The sequence below is a fragment of the Sycon ciliatum genome, chromosome 8 (assembly GCF_964019385.1).
Source record: "Sycon ciliatum chromosome 8, ocSycCili1.1, whole genome shotgun sequence".
In the NCBI taxonomy this organism is placed as follows: Eukaryota; Metazoa; Porifera; class Calcarea; order Leucosolenida; family Sycettidae; genus Sycon; species Sycon ciliatum.
In genome coordinates, this window is record NC_088650.1 from 13,466,783 (window position 1) to 13,483,835 (window position 17,053).

Sequence of the window (17,053 nt, forward strand, 5' to 3'; positions counted from 1 at the left end):
TGTGTGAGGGATGGGGCTAACTATTATTACAGCGGCTCAGCAATATTGCTCGCGGGTATAGCAGTGGGATGGCACTATTGCTGGTGTGTACAGAAGTGCAGTACTGTTGAATGTGGATACTACACCTTCACATCCTCTAGCAGCACTGTAACCAAGTACTTAAGAGCCTCTCATTTTGTCCAACACCCATCTTCCTGAGCCTCTCATTTTGTCCAACACCCATCTTCCTGAGCCTCTCATTTTGTCCAACACCCATCTTTCTGAGCCTCTCATTTTGTCCAACATCCATATTCCTGTACTAGACTGCTGCAAGTGGCTAACGATGGCGTTTGCAACTAAAACGGTAAGTGACGTTTGCTGCTTGCTTTACAAAATGCTCCGTTGCGCTGTAGTCAGAAAACGGAACGGTTGTGTTGAAAGTAAGGATTCAGGGAACACTCAATCTTTCGGTAGTGTTCATACATCATGAGACAATGTCGGTAGTACCAAACATCATTTATTTTGAGATCGCAACGGTTCCGATGTTGAGCAAATTTGGCTCTCTTTTATTCCAGAGTGGACCTCATTCACCAATAATGTAGTAGAATCATGCATCAATTTTCTCCTTTGAACAAACAACAGCGACCACGTTGTCTTGATGTTCGCAGTGCACTATAGCCAACTGAACCAGAGCGAGACTTCAAATGATTCAACAAAATATGACCGAAGCTAAGTTCCTATAATGAAGTCCACACCTTTTGGCATTGACCGAGTCTACTGAAAACACCGCGTTGTTAATTCCTATACACATACACACACACGTGCCTGTTTTGTGCTACAAGGAAACCTTTGCATTGGGCTCTTGCTTCAGATTGGTCACACTTATGTTTTCATGATTTGTGTACTCCATTTTAATGCTTTGGCAGATGGCTACCCTCATCTTGGTGGTACTAGAATCCATGTGTGGCCTCACAGCACCTATAGCAGGTAAGAAGATAAACAGTCTGTAGAATCAACGTAGGAGCTAGGGATTAACGTTACGTGACTCGCAAGTCAAAGAAATGAATGCTAGCATTCCTAGCTCTCTATTGACTCGAAGTGCCTTATATTTGATCGTGGCCTTTCTAGATCCTGGTACTGAACTGACTTCAATGTTATGCTCGTTGGATGCCACTGGCGTTTACGGGGGTCCCTGTATGAAATTGATGTGAATTCCTAACGAAACCAAAGAATTTGTTTAACAAGACGAAAACAAGAGTCCGTAGCCACTCCGAAACCCCAGGAAAATTTGTATTTATTATTTAAAGGATTTCCCAAAGGCATAGCCTATCGGGGGGATCTCCTAACAGTGAAAATGATCCTTGATTTATATACTAGTGAAGCGAGTTGTGCAGGCAAATATACATGTATACTGTTAACATAAAAAAATCACGGTTCGCGCGAGACTCGGCTGGAAGCCGGGCTTTCCGCATCCATAGGAACACCACCACCCTTAAAGGATCAAGGCGCAGATGCAGCTCCTAAAGCGGTGGGAGGTGAGTGGATCAGCTCGCCAGCAAGTGGTCAAAGACCTAAAATCCCATTCACTGCATCCATGTTTTCCTCGTGCCTGGCCACGAGTTCCCAATTAACTGTGGGTCGCAGCACAGGTGGAAAATAATCCTTCCGCTTCCAAGCAGGACTTGAACCTGGTACCCTCTGTTTCTCAATCATGATCATAGACCATCACGCTATGCCTGCCTGCTGTTTATAATGAGCGCGAAATTGTTTCCGAAATTCTGAAACAGAATCTATAGCGGTAATCTTGGGTGGAAAAAAAGGCAATTCCATAATTTGCCGATTTTATATAAGAAAAGGGAAGATGAATATCTCCCATGAGAGTTGAAAACAAGCTGGTTCGGTCTGCGTTGGCTACGAGAAATATTGATAGTAAAAAGGGATAAGATACGAAGTTGAAAGTGGATGTATTTGAAAAGAATTGTAATAGCGATGAGGGTACATCTGAAATGGAGGGATTCTAAATTACACATACTATTTAAACTATCTTTTGATTAATATGTATACCAAGTAAATTAATTAAATACTAAAGCCTCTTGTATTAAATTCTACTACTACTACTACTACTTTTTGAAGTATGGCTCACCATGATCAGACGCCTACCAAACTAAACTGGATTCACACACTCGCATAAAGGAAGACTGAAAAGAACAGGGAGACTGAAGGAAGACAGGAAAGAAAATGCCATACCTGGAATCAGCGTTAGTAACCACGGCGGCGGCTGGAGCTATGGCGGAGGGCGAGCCAGGTTGCATCTTGGTTGAGCCGGTCACTCAGAGCGGCTAGCTCGGCGTCAGACAAATAACCTCCCTCCTCGTCTTGAATCATGGTCTTCACATTGTCGATAGCATCGCTTTGCGCGACGTAAAGAGTGATGGTCTAGCCAGGAAGAGTGTTGACGAAAATCTGCATCACACCACGGAGACGAAGTACCAGGTGAAGAGTGGACTCCTGCTGAATGTTGCAGTCACTCAGGGTTCGGCCGTCTGCCAACTGCGTGCCGGCGAAAATCAAACGCTGCTGGTCTTGGGGAATACCCTCCTTGTCTTGGTCAGCAGCCTGCATGTCGTCGTCCTCATCAGCTTTGCCATCACCACCGGTAGTATACATGTAGGGAGCGGGTCGCTTGGAATCGCCATCGGAGTCTCCAGTGAGTGCCGTGCGGAGAGACGGGTGATCCACGCTAGCACCCTGACTGTGCTGCAAGCTAATAAGCAGGGCCAAGCCCAGTAAGGCAAGAAACATGATTCTCATCTTAATTCGTAGCACGGAGCTGCAGCGGGTTGAGCCATGGGGGTCTGGGGTCGAATCACGTTGTTCTATTTAAAACTACACCGCTGCCACCAATGTAACAGGTAGCCGAGTGGCAGGCGCGGTGTAATCAACAACAGTTCGTTTTATTCTTCTCTTCTCTCAGGTACACACCTGGGATATAATTATTAGTGAAAGAAGAAGCGGCAAATAAATGGAACTTTCTCTCCGGTGCACACCTGGAGGTTGAATAGCTCGTTATTATCAAAAATCTCATCAAAACAGAAATGCGCAGCAGCCTTTATGCTACAGACGCCATACGCTTACATACGGAGATACACTAAAATAATATACATCAGGCAAAGCTGCGTATTAGTTCCGTACTGCTTCCGTATTGGTCGGGCAGGGATACTACACATGTAGCTAGCTGTGCAGTAGTAAGGGCGATTCTCCAGACTGGGGTGGAATATTCTATTGTGGGGCGTACATATGATTTGTAGAGCAAGGCAATGTTGGGTTAAGGTAGATAGCGACTCATATAGCACAATCAATTTACTCTTTGCTGAAATTTCTTGGATATGGTATTGAAATGATTATCGAACTTAAGATTACTGCTGAGCTGCACTCCTAAATGTTTACAATCCTGCTTGAAATGTAGAGAATACAGAGTAATAACATACAATGCACATAGCTAAGGTGTGTTGCTATCCTGTTCAGGATTATCATCTTTGTGCTGCACTGATGTGTTCACAAAGGACAAAACATTACTCTCCGCAGATCGAGTACAATACGTTATGTCGAGGGTAGTGTATTCTAGCCGACAAAGGAGAAGGCACTTTGTCATGAAATAATTACTTCTTCCTCCTTTCTATGTTTCTTTTCTAAAGGTTTCTTCCCACTTCCATATTTTCCTCCGCCTGCTGGGGGTCCTCCTGTACCAAAATGGAGCGCCGGTGAATTGAACGCACCGATTTTGTACCCACAAGTGGGCAGTCACCACGCCGGTTTCCTTATCTTCGGCCCTTCAGTGAACAAGCCCATCACTGAAATCACAGTACACTGCGAAACTACTAAAGCAGCGCCGCAGGTCGCTGTCTCTGGCCGCACCAACAGCATCATTCAGGACTATAGGCCAATTGCGCAGGTGACTGTCACAGGTCTACAGCCGAGCACGGAGTACGTGTGCTACTACACCGCCACCAACATTTTCGGGACTAGCATGCGCAGCTTAGTAAGCGGGCGTTTCATCACCTCCCCGTCTCACTAGTAATCTGGTAAGTCAAAATATTGCAGTTTCCCTGCCAGGTTTCAGGTGTAATGTAGAATTAGGCGACCAGCCTACACTTGATATAGCGCCTTTTAGGTATAATCTAAATTCAGGTGCCTGGTTTCTCTACCGAAGTTACCGAAATAAAAATTGCACCAAAATAAACGTGTTGTACTGTACGCAATGGTGCCAAGTGAAGGGTGTCCACAGCTCTGGCGATGCAACCTTAGTCAATGAGGATATTCCAGTACTCAGTAGTCGAAAAGAGCCGGGCACTGCAAAGCAAAAGCATTGAATACTCTGGTAATTGGATTTTGTACCTGCCGTATTCACGGGGCGAGTTTTAATGGTCAAACCTGGATACCACGTTGACTAGTAAAATTCCTCATTCATACAATCATCATCATCATCACAAGCCCTTAGCCCTAAGACCGTTGGGGCGTCACAGAGCAAGCATGAACAAGCCAGCGCCATAAAAATCGATCGCGTGCAGCAGCGAGCAGGGAATGCACGTCAAGTGCAGTCCATGAACTAATATTATCAAGCCATGACATTCTGGGCCTGCCTCCGCCATGACCTCCAGCAACACAACCCTGAAGAACAGTCAATGACAAACAGCCGGAAAAAACAATATGACCAAAAATTGCAATTTCCTTTTACGAACAGAAACAATAAGTGGAACTTGTTTGTGAATACTATTTATTTCCTCCCTAACAGACACATTCGTCCGGTGACCAGTGAACGGAATCCTGAGAAGGCGTCGATAGCTTCTCATTTCGAAAGCCTCGATCTTTTTCACAATTTCACACTACATACATTATTTCTCAAGGAACTGTTGACGGAGACTGCCTATTAAAGTTCTATTGAATCGATAAAATTTATATACAAATACAGTACGACACAGTGACGAGGAAGACGGTGGGGCACAAGTTATGCGTTAGAGTCCGCCAATTAAACTAGGTTTTGAACAGTCAGACGTCAGACGCTAATGCAGAACCTGTGCCCCATCGTTCTCCTTGTTTCCAATTTCTAATTACCTAGGCTGACCATCTGAGTCCTTTTAAATACAGTGACGGCATATACTTTTCAAGCTTCCTACCTGTGCGTCTAAAAAAATTAGTCTAGTATTTAGTCTAGTATTCCTAGTACTAGTGAGTCGTGCTGCTCGTAAAACTACAGTAAAACCTGGTGTAAGCGACCTCTGGGTTTAGCGACCACCTGCTCTTGACGACCGTTTTTCCATGCACTGACAGTTCTACACACACACCGCGGGACCTGGTTGTAAAGACCACCTGGCTTTAACGACCGCTTTTGCTTGCACCGTGGGGTGGTCGCTTAAACCATGTTTGACTGTATAACATCGTTAACATGTTTATTGCAAAGCCACCATTCCATGTATTTTACAATTTCGCACAGAACTCCTCTGACACTGCTGATCAGTGTGCACTACGGAATTTACCTTTTGCAGCAGACCTGAAACACATCAATTTCCCCATCTGGGTATGGCCTGGAACTTGCGCTGCCGAGGTCTGGTGCCATTGATTTTCAAATCTTGGTATAAAGTAGAGGTTCAGGAATCAGGGCCCCTTTGTGCCAACTTTAATATGGTAAAATTACCCTGGTTGGTCTAATCGAGAGTTCATGCCTGTAGCACACAATACGCTGAACAATACATGTACATGTACATGTGCAATGGTAAATGTACACGACTATACTTCAGACAGAAGCGCATCCACTCGGATCCTCTCCCTTCCATATGTACATGTACATGTACATATATGACATTGCTGATACGACTAAACGGTACTGTTACTAGAAGCGTATCTTTTTCATGATGCGCGTATTCAGGGTCAGGTGCGTCTAGTTAGGTAGCCTGTCTCAGGTCTTCTGATCCAAATCTTCTGAATTTTTACATGTCGTTTAATTAAAAAAAGCGAAATATTGTTCGTGATAGTTCTTTAATTTATAAGAAGAAAAGAGGACCAAAGAGCTACAAGTTACGCTACAATATCCACTAACACTACCAGTTACTTTACAATCAGCTCTTGTGATAACACTGCACGACACTGGCCAGCGGTACTGACGTCGTACACCTAACTGGCGTTGAGCTCTAGCACATATAGGATGCGCGGCACTCCAACAGCCGTCCTACTTTGAAGTTATAGAAAAAACATAAGGCGTGTTATGAATGTTATCGCGTGAGCTGATTGTACAGTAACTGGTGGTGTTAGTGGATATTATAGCGTAACTTTTAGCTCTTTGGTCTTTTCTTCTTATAAATTAATCCTTGGCTTTCCACCCGTTATTATTATTATTATTTCCACCCGTTAGGCGCTGCATCTGCTGCTAGGGTTTACCAGGTGTTAGCGGCCATCGTGAGTTCCCTTCGGGAACGGAAACGATGTTTAATTTTTTTCCCACCCGAATCTTATAGTTCTTTAAATAGAGATTAATTCGGAGGAAACTTATCAGCACACAAAGAGACGAAGTCATTTTAAAATCTGATGAGGCCTTCCGCAACATTACTTCTTGAGTACATATCTACAGCCTAAGCTTTGTAGACAGAAGGAATTTGTTAGGCAGCTAGTGCTAATATGACTTCCCACCTCCCTGTTACAGTTCTTACACTCTTTGACGCAACTCACGCCATCATTCAGCCTGGGTCAGTTTCATAAAAAACATTTCCTGCAGTATGCTGTATAAACAGTAGGACAGCGTTGTACTTCGTTACAATATCACCATGATTGTACTGATTTGAGAAGTAATGGCACGAAGAGGCCTGATCAGATTTTCAACTGGCTTCGTTTCTTCCTGTGCCTGGATAAGTATTCCCAGGTACAGTCGTGCCTCTTGAATCCAGTACTTTATAAGCCAGCACCCTCTACCAGAGGATGTACCCAGTGTGCTGACAGTGCTCTACACCGCGGTGGCAGAGCGTTATACAAAACAACAAACAAGCCTTGATTGTCCTTCGTCTGCAAACCAGCACCCTCTATAAACCAGAACCCTCTATAAACCAGAGCTCTCTATAAACCAGCATAACATGCAGCAACCAAAATGTTCTTTTCATGCACAATGCAGTAGTGAATCAGATTTTTCAATCCAGAAACCTCCCTAATCCAGCAGAATTTCCATTGAACAAATGGTGCCGGATTATGAAGGCACCACTGTAGTGCGCATGACTTCAAGCTGATACTGGTGAGTGTAGTCAAGACAAAACTAACTCTTGCATTTCTATTTGTCACGTTCATGCTTTTCCCTCCAGGACACTCGCAAAGGAGATCACCGCTGGGGAGACACTTGCTTCGGGTCTTCAGTGAAATAGCCCAGGCGCCGGCCAGCCGATGCCAATTGAATGCTATTTTCCACAGCACGTGTCTCGTGCCGCAAGTACAGATTTTATCCTAACCCTTTCTTCTTAACAATTATTTTGGTATATGATTATTTGATAGCTTTTAGATGTATTTGATCTATTTTATAACTTTTGGATATCCTAACTACAACGATCTGTATAAGCTCACCTACACCGAGCCAATACCTGGAATTGCGAAGCGAGCTAGATGGTGGTTACTCGGGCACATTCTACGCCAACCAATCGGCCCACCCGGGAACCAAGCAATGATGGCATACCTAACTGCAGAGGAAACAACTAGACACAGGAAGGGAGCACCTCAGTCCTGCCTGGTAATCACCCTTCAGCGAGACTGTAAGCTAACTGCAGTTGCACTGAAGACGAATCGACACCTAGAAACGCTCGGGGACTTTGCGGCCGTTCGAACGAGATGGGACAACATCTGCTCGGCCATCACATGAACATATGGACTGTCTTACGTGTTCGGACGGTGCTTGTGCTTACTACTATATCAGTGTCTACAGGCATCCGAAGCACTGATTGTATCTGTATTATTTTGAACTCAATGTATGCAACACTATTATCTCCACATCACCATGTTTTTATTTTTGTTTACGTTTTTTCACTCCATTCACTTTTCACTCCATTGTCGTGAGTTCCCCTTGGGAACGGATACGAGAATAATAACTATAATGTCAATTAAATATGGCAAAAAGATGTGAAAGACTACTAACTCTCTGTAGCACTCGCTGTGTATTATGTGGTTGCATGCAGATCTCACGATCATGTTGGGGATGCCTTGAGATCATAAACGGCTTATCTCAGGCATGAGTGTCTCGAGGGAACAGTTCCCAAATCCTTTCCTGTAAAAATTGCAGTGTGCTGAAACATGGTTTGCGCGATGGATGTACGATGTAGCGTAGTAAAGGCTGTATACACCTACTTTGAAGAGATCACCAGCAGCCCCAGTAGTACTGGGGCCAATTCAAAAAATCGACCTTTAAAATACATGCCTTGACAGATTTTGGCTAACAAGGATTTTTCGCTGTTATTTGATAGATAATGTCTTCAAGAGCATCTTGGCCCAGTATGGTGTGTCCAATCGCGTCCAAAGGTCCCGAAATCACCCTCGATAGGAATACAAAATTGCCGAAAAAAACTAAGTTCTCATCGGCTATATTCAAGCATTTTCAATACTTTCTCGGTACTATTGACTGGACCTGGGAGTTTTACCCTTTTATGTGCCAGGAGCTATAGTAACACCGTACATACACAGGATGCGAACCGACGCGTACACTGATTTTGTGCGAGAGTTGGAAAGATTGAGCATCAAGTACTAGTAGTGCAGTTGTGACATACCAGAAATAGGGTACCTACTCGTTTGGACACTTTCTTCAAAGTTTTGCATTGACTCGCTGGCGCTTTTGCTGTCGGAACGTCCACGAATGGATCGATGCTAAATTCAGCAGAACCTTCATTACAATGTCATCTTGGCTCCCCGGAAAAGTAGGCATGATTCCAACAAGGAGCAGCACAATTATGTGTGTAAAGCAGGGAAAAGGTCATTATAGCTTGCCAAGCCAGTTGTAACTATTCGTAGGACTAAACTACAACCGTGGAAAGTTTCAGACCTGGCTAACTTCATCGGGCTGGAATGAAGGCATTTACTTTGTGAGTACTGCTGCACAGGAGGTGTTACAGTGGACGAGCATTTGATTCGAATCTACAAGAGCGGCTAGTGTTAGTACCATGATTTGAACACACCGACCGTGGTGATCAGCTACCATTTGCACAAAGCCTATTTACCAGCTCACCAGCTCTAGGACAACTGCCTTAGGAGTGGCATGCTGCAGTGAGAGGGAGTAGCTATGTGGTGTGGAGTGTTACAAAAACAAAATCCGAGTACCTGGAGGTAACCTATCACAATATGCAACACCAGCAGTAGAAGAATCATTTCCTTGTCACAGAATTTGATGGCTGGGCCTAGGCAGTGTGAAACTGCAGTTATACTTATAAAACACTAACTGCAAGAAAGAGTCCGATGTCCAATGTCATGGCTTGTCTCTCCTGAACTGATCACGGCACGTAGTTGATGCGATTCAAGAGCGGCGGTGAAGAGGGAAAACATGTTTATATAATACCTCCTGTACTAGTGGCTAAAGAATTGTCCCTGACTGCAGAGCAAACATTGATGGTGTAGGCGGCGGAGCAGAGATGGGCTCAGCTGTACGGCGTAGAGTTTCCAAAGCTCAGACGGAAGAACAATTTCAGTTAAAGTGAAACACATGGAAGCGAAAGTATTCGCATCACAATGTTGGGATCGATCAGCCTTTTAAACTGCAGCTATTCACATGTGAGTGTTGTCCAACTGCAGCCCTGAGGTATTTTCAAAGCATTTAAGTATAGTGAGAAGCTAGCCAATGTTTGGACTGTTTATCTACTAGTATGCAAAGGATTTTGGTATTTTCATTTTCATCATTTTTTCGTTACAGCACTGCCATTGCATATAAGTAATGACTAATGTTGTCCTTCTTACATTGCTGCGAGATCTATCGTATTATCTACACGTACTTCGAGTAAATTAGTTCAGGTTGAAACTTTCCTATAGGCTATAGCACTTTGTTCCTTAGACTCTGACAGTTTCCTACCACCTTTTCCTTCTCCTGTCAGTACTTGGGTTACAATACCTATTCTCTCAGTTGAAGTGTAACGCCGAACCGTCTGACGCTTCTCTCGTGTTTGCAGTCTGATAATTATAGTAATGCATGCCTGTAAATAGTCTCATGTACCTGCTAGCTGCACATACATGTACACGTACCTCAATGCTTACATTCGACGCGACATGTAATGTACATGTACATGTCCAATAGCCAAGTTTCACTGCACTTTGGAAATTTTGTTTTGATACTGTAAAAGTACAGTACTTGGCGCCGTACTGTATCTACTGCTCATTCTGAGCAAAATGAGGTGCTACTTGGCCATATACGTGTCAGTAAAAATGGATATAGGAGCAATTCTAGTTAGGTTGCCATGGTAATAACGGCCTTTTCTATTTTGATGTTTTTCACCATGTTCGGACACAATTCGGCAATCGAAACCTATGCCATCGTGTTCAGGAGGCAAAAACCATCCAGGAATGATCATAAAATCCATGTTAGCAAACATGTGTCAAGTAAAAGTGAGAAATTTCAAATGGGCCCTAGGACTACAGGGCTCAGTGTATTTTATCAACAGATGCACAAGACGGTCGCGTGGACATAAGGCAGTTATTTCAATAGATGGGAGACAATTGGGTGCAGAACAATTTATTCTAGGGCGCAACATTGCGAATAGGGTGTGTAGCGCTCACTGACCATTGGTTTCAGAATCCTAGTCGTGAATGCATTACCTGAACTACAGTTTGTCGTGCAAGACAGAGATAGGGAGAGTGCACGAGAGAAAATTACAGATATAGAGATAGATAGACAGACAGACAGACAAACAGACAGACAGACATACAAAGAAACAACTAGAGACAGAAAACGAGAGACAGACAGACTACAAGAGACAGACAGACAACTAGAGTCAAACAGACAACGAGAGACGAACAGACAACGAGAGGCGGACAGAACAACAAGAGACAGGCAGACAACGAGAGGCAGACAGACAACGAAACACAGATAGACAACGACAGGCAGACAGCGAGAGATAGGGACCGGCGGATTCTGCTCGAAAAGGTGGCAGATTCTGCTTGAAAAGCAGTAAAATTGGCAAAACCATACAAACCTTATGCCGGGCAATTCCTCGAATTCTGCTCCATTTCTTTATCCACATACCAAACATGCATGAAACTTACCAGAAAAAATACCAAATTCTGCCAATTTTTCTGCCGGCAGAATCCGCTGGACCCTAGCGAGAGACAGACAACGAAAGAGAAAGAGAGATATATATGGAGCTCAAGAGGGTCCCTATTCCTATTTATGGACGATGTTGCCATGTATTGCGTCGGATATGCGGTTCACCGACCCAAATGTAACAATACAATAATAACAATATGTAGTAATGTTGCCCGAGAGGGGTCAAAAGTCAACTTTCGGAAATCGAACTCTACCTCCTTTTCCGGACATCTTATTACTTATTAGGGTACTGGTGTAATCGCACCCACGGCACTACCATTCTTGCTGCTCTAATTGGCGAATTATTATTATTATTTTGAAATGACCCAAAGGCAATGTGCCTATCGAGGGGTTCATTTGATTGAAAGAACAGTAGATGTAGATGTATGTACATTATGAGTGTCTATAATGGATTATCAAGTCAAGTTGCTCTCACTATCTACGGTGCAATCCAGGTGCAAACATTACGCATAGACATAATAATTTTGTGAAGAGAAAAGGACCTATAAATTACTAGTTATGACTAAACTCTCCACCAAGGTAACGAGATAATAAAGTGCGACAACGAAGCACAACGCTGACAAGGATAATGAGACATTCGACGACCTAATACTAAACTAACTACAGTCAAACCTCTTCAGGACGAATATCAAGGGACCGATGATATTTGTTCGCAATAACGGGAGTTCTTCTTATCCATATGTTTTACCCAGTGAATACACGGGGTTTTATCCAATACAGTTACGAATACTAGTTCTTCTTAGGCAAATATGTGTCTTATCCGTGTTCTTTCTAACGAGGTTTCACTGTAGTAACTTATACGTGTAGGTCCTTCTTTCTTTACATAATTATTACTATTGGCTCAACGTCCGAGTTTTCATAGACCTAACGTGCACTCTTTTGAGTACATGGACCAATAACTGTGGATTCAGGGCGTACAGTGTGCTCACAAGTATTATAGGCTCCCTGGCATCATACAGGCGCAGGAATAGGGCCTTTGCAAATAGCTGCCCTTCTTTGCCTGTACGGTAATGTTTTTGCTGGCTCTTTTACCTAACGTTTTTCTCCTTTTTCCTTTTTATTTTGTGTTCCAATTGATTTACTAGTAGTTAAATTGATTTTATACTTCGAAGTAGTTTACTGAGTTTGTTTGATGATATGTGCAATTCATTTTGCCCGTACAAAAGCCTTTATTATAGGCTCCCTTTAATACATGTATACTCTTGATATGCTTACATGTATCTGCAGTACAACAAATAATGCCATTCTTCATCATTTGTGAGAACTAGATCTGGTCTAGTGAGAAGGCATTCTACTGCCTGTAATTCTGGTGAGGTGAAATAAAGTAACAACAACAACAACAACAATCTTGATCAATCCACAGCCGACCTCAGCCAACAGGGTTTGTTCTGCGATACCTCCCCATGGCCCAGCGTCCAGCGCCGGGCATATTCCGCTATAGCGGCTACAGCATAAAATGTGCACTCTATGTGTGCGTGTTCCGGCAACTTCCGGGAGAACAAACCAACAGTGCCGAATGCATAAAGTGTGCCAAAAAAAGGTGGACCTGGCTTGTGCTGATGGAGTGGTCAGAAACACGTGGTCTTCAATGCTATTGTGCTGGCGTGTACAAAAGTAAAATAGTAGGATTGTTTCTACAGCACAAAGCCGTACATGCATCCATTGTTCATCAATATAGTACCGCCGGTATGCTGTTGTGTCCGTTCTACACGTGTATATGGAGTTTGACCGTTCCTGTGGTACACCATGGTGTGTGACCTCTTCAGTTGTACCACAGTATAAAGCACTGGGATACTGTTCCCAAGTTGACCAGTACACGCGTTCACCTCCTCTTATCTAGCATTGAGTTCTACGTTTCTTGTCTCGAACTACTCGAATCATCTTGACCTTGTTATCGTCAGGCAGATATTGTCTTTGCAACCGGAAGGGTAAGTTTTGTTTCTTGTACCTACCTACCTATACCTATACCGATACCTGTACCTATACCTACTTACCTATATGAACACAAGATTCCTTGATGTGCCGTTTGCAGTAACCAGAGTGTAGTGCAGTGCTGATCAATGTAATCCGATGGAGCGGGTCAATGCCACATCCTAAACACTGGGTTGTGGACGGGATCAGGGTGCAAGCGTGAGGCACGGAATTGGATCTCATTGAGAAGTAGTCTAGTAGCTGTCCTTACGTACCCATACTCACATACGCTTTAAGACCTATGGCGATTCCCTGCGCTCTGGAGCAGGCTTTGTGGCACCCACGGAGTTGAGCGTGGCCTCATTCTCTTGGCAGTGGAAAGAGCGTTTCAAAGAGTCCTAGACTGTCAAAATCAAGCAAACTGAACGTAAGTTATGGTGGAAATGGTGGAGTGAACTGCAATTGCGCATTTTCACGCGTTCAGTGGCACCTCAAAGGGTTAACGTTTTAGTAAGATCACTGGTGAGGCAGAATAATCGGGAACAATCTGGGCTCGTTCAAGGATCTTGGCAAAAGAAAATATTTCAGAACAATCCTAGTCTCTCCCTGCGTGGACGTGTATGTGTGTTTGTTTGTCGTGAGTTTGCAGAAGAGCATGAATGTGTGTATGCGTGTGTGGTGTGTGTGTGTGTGTGTGTGTGCATGTGTGTGTGTGTGCGCGTGTGTGCACATGTGTGTGTGTGTGTGTGTGCCCTGGTGATTGAGCTGTGTGCTTTCTTGGATGTGAACCTGGTTCTAACCATGCTTTATGTGCTTATGTCTGCCTGCGTCCTCTCTATCTTGATGTTGCGGCAAATGGCAACTATCGTCTTGCTGGCACTTGTATCCATTTGTGGCCTTGCCTACGCTGCACACAGTAAGCACCCAACATGTCCTTTGTCTTAGGGTAGGAATCTGAGATCTGGCTACTGATCCAGGACAGAAAAAAATTATGTAACATGTGTGAATCCAGTACTATCCAGTATCCACACAACAATTATAATGCTCATTCACTCCTTTCTAAAGTTTCTATCCGCTTTTCCAAATTTGGAGATCATTCCTGGGACGTTTTACTCAGGGGGACTGTTCAGAGGGTATTCCATAGCCATATAACGGTACACACTTCATCCATATAAAAGAATACAAGCTGGCTTCATCATCCGTATTTGGCAAGATTTCGTGGTGGCAGGCTGGTGGCAAAACCCTTATACTATGAAAAGTACTCTCACATGAATAGCCGCTATATTAGGTTCAATACCAGGCATATGTCATGGCTTGATAATAATAATATTATTTCATGGACTGCACTTGACGTGCAGTCCATGCTCGCTGCTGCACGCGATCGATTTTTATGGCGCTGGCTTGTTCATACTTGCTCTGTGACGCCCTGACGGCCTTAGGGCTTGTGATGATGTGATGACCAGGCATATACTTTGGATTTGTGCTGGACCCTCTTTATTGCTCTGAAAAGGAACCCTTATCTCCATGTAGCAATCTGCCTTTTCTAACGTATGTATACTTAATTTGTAGTGGAAATCAAAACAGGCATACATGTCTAATAACAATGGAACCACTGGGAAAAATTTAAAGGATGGTGTGGAAAAGTAGAGACAAGAAAAAGAAAGAAAACGGGAGGTTGGTTTTAACGAACAGATATCAATCCGGTCAGCTATGGACACCCTACGTAGCTGGTAATGTATAATGCAAGGCTCGAGATTTGAAATCCAAATACCTATTTGAACACTTTGCTTCTGACGGCAATCTTTTCCGCAACGTGCCAACGTGCCTTAGGTGCTTCGCAGAACGAGCAGAACGAGCAGTGCTAGCAGGTGGGTGCAGCAAGCCAGTTACTTTAGCCTCCACTAGTGGCGGTTGATGGCATGACAGCAAAAAAGTGCTGAAATAGGGTGCTACTGAAGTACAGTGAAACCTGTCTAAGACGACTGCTCAGGGACCTTCAAAATATGGTCGCTGTTACCAGGTGGTCTCCTTATCCAGGGTCAATTGACTGGAAATAGCATCCATTGGTCCTGGCTCCAGTAGTCTTTTAGGACAGGTGGTCGCCTTATCCGAGTGGTCGCCATGACAGGTTTTACTGTACATGCATCATGCAAACATCGCCAGATTAAAATCTAAACATTGCATCAGGACCTTTGTGTTGCACTAAAACCTGTAACTAAAGACCCCTGTGTGGGAGCGACCAGCCTGGTACTAGAGATCACTTTGCCAGGCACGGATGGTCTCACATTCTTATAAGATTGTGCGATGCAAACCTCTAACTAAGGACCACCTGCCACTAAAGACCGCTTTCTCTGGCCCTAAGGGGTGGTTGTTAGTCACAAGTTTTACTGCACTCTCACATATTGTCATAAACATTGTGAAAGTAGTTGCTGCACAACCAGCATTGTACGACCTGTGAAACGTTCAAGTATATGCATACTTCGCTGCAGCCATTTACACTTCAGGGTTCCTCAAGTAAATACTCAACATGCTTTCTTCGCTGCGTACGTCACTAAAATTAATTTTGCTCACCAATGTTCCCCGTCCCGGCCCATCATCAAGGTGACAACAGTAAACTGTTTGGTGAGCAAACTTTTAATTTCTATTTTACTTACGTATGTAGCGAAGAGACTGCGTTGAGTGTTGTGTTGAGGAACCCTGATATGCAATTTATCTTACCATAATCTGAAGAGGAAGGCCAAGAGCTAGAAGTGTGACCAGGATTTACCTATGGAATACCATGGCAAAATGCATTGAGAAGCACATCCAAAACTCTTCATTTTGGAATCTAGAGTGGGGTTTGAGCCTCCAGGACTGTAAAAGGCATCAATCAGTAGAAAAGGCAGCCTTTCAAATATGACCAACGTGGACATGTGCATGTAAATGAATTTCATCTGACTCTTTGATTAAATGAATTTACATGTACATGTACATGACTGTATTATCTGGCCTTACTGCAGGATTTGACTCGGTTGATGTGCTGCAATGGGCAGATTATCCGCCGCTAATGTTCGACGGCCTGATGACCAGTAAGGAAGCTTACTTCGCTGTCCAGGGCCCGCAGTCCAACACGCCTCTCAGGTATAATTATCACTGTCAGCTGCAAAGCTCTTGGAACGCAATTTCCCATGACTGTCCACGAGGGTACCCACACCTACTCAATGCTTGGCGGCAGAGCTCCCATCGCCCATCTCTGGGTCCATGGTCTCCAGCCTAACACTCAATACTCTTGCTACTCCAGCGCCCACAACGATGCAGGAAAAAGCATGCCCAGTCGCAGCGGACCCACATTCGTAACACCGCCATGAACGCACCAATCAAGCAAGTGGCTGTCACCCAAGTTACTCATCAACAGTTAAGTTAAGAGTATAATTGTGCACCTTATAATAATCTCAAGCACTTCCTTTCTCAAATTCTCTGACTTTTTTTCTGGCCCAAGTATTGGTCGAAAATAAATGTTTTATGTTGTTGAATGTGTTTTCACTTCAGTGACCAGACTTCGGCGGAGTGTGTGACGTAATAATTTTCTGACCAGCGTTCAAGTGTAGAAAGATTGTCTTATCGTTGCTCCAGTGCAAATTATCCCAAGCAGCATTCGAGGCTGCACTATTTGTCCCCATTGTTTCCCTTCAGAAGTATCTGTATCCCGAACGATCCCTACATACCAAGTTTCTCCGATTGGTATGTTATGTGGTAGGGTTGTATCTAACTCCCAATACAGTTTGCTGCTTGCAGAGGGTGTGGAAGCACGTCTTATAGTTGTATACTTCTTTTCTTCTCCTGATATAAGGAGTTCATGGC

General features: G+C 43.9%; 1 protein-coding gene across 1 annotated transcript; it reads left to right on the forward strand.

Moving 5' to 3' along the window:
- The first annotated feature begins 156 nt into the window (after positions 1-156).
- Positions 157-8,139, forward strand: LOC135823744 (uncharacterized). Its single transcript, XM_065336586.1, has 4 exons — positions 157-343; positions 906-966; positions 3,675-4,061; positions 7,320-8,139. The coding sequence occupies exons 1-3, from the start codon at positions 323-325 to the stop codon at positions 4,052-4,054; spliced, it is 462 nt and encodes a 153-aa protein (XP_065192658.1). The 5' UTR covers positions 157-322; the 3' UTR covers positions 4,055-4,061; positions 7,320-8,139.
- The last annotated feature ends 8,914 nt before the right edge of the window (positions 8,140-17,053 follow it).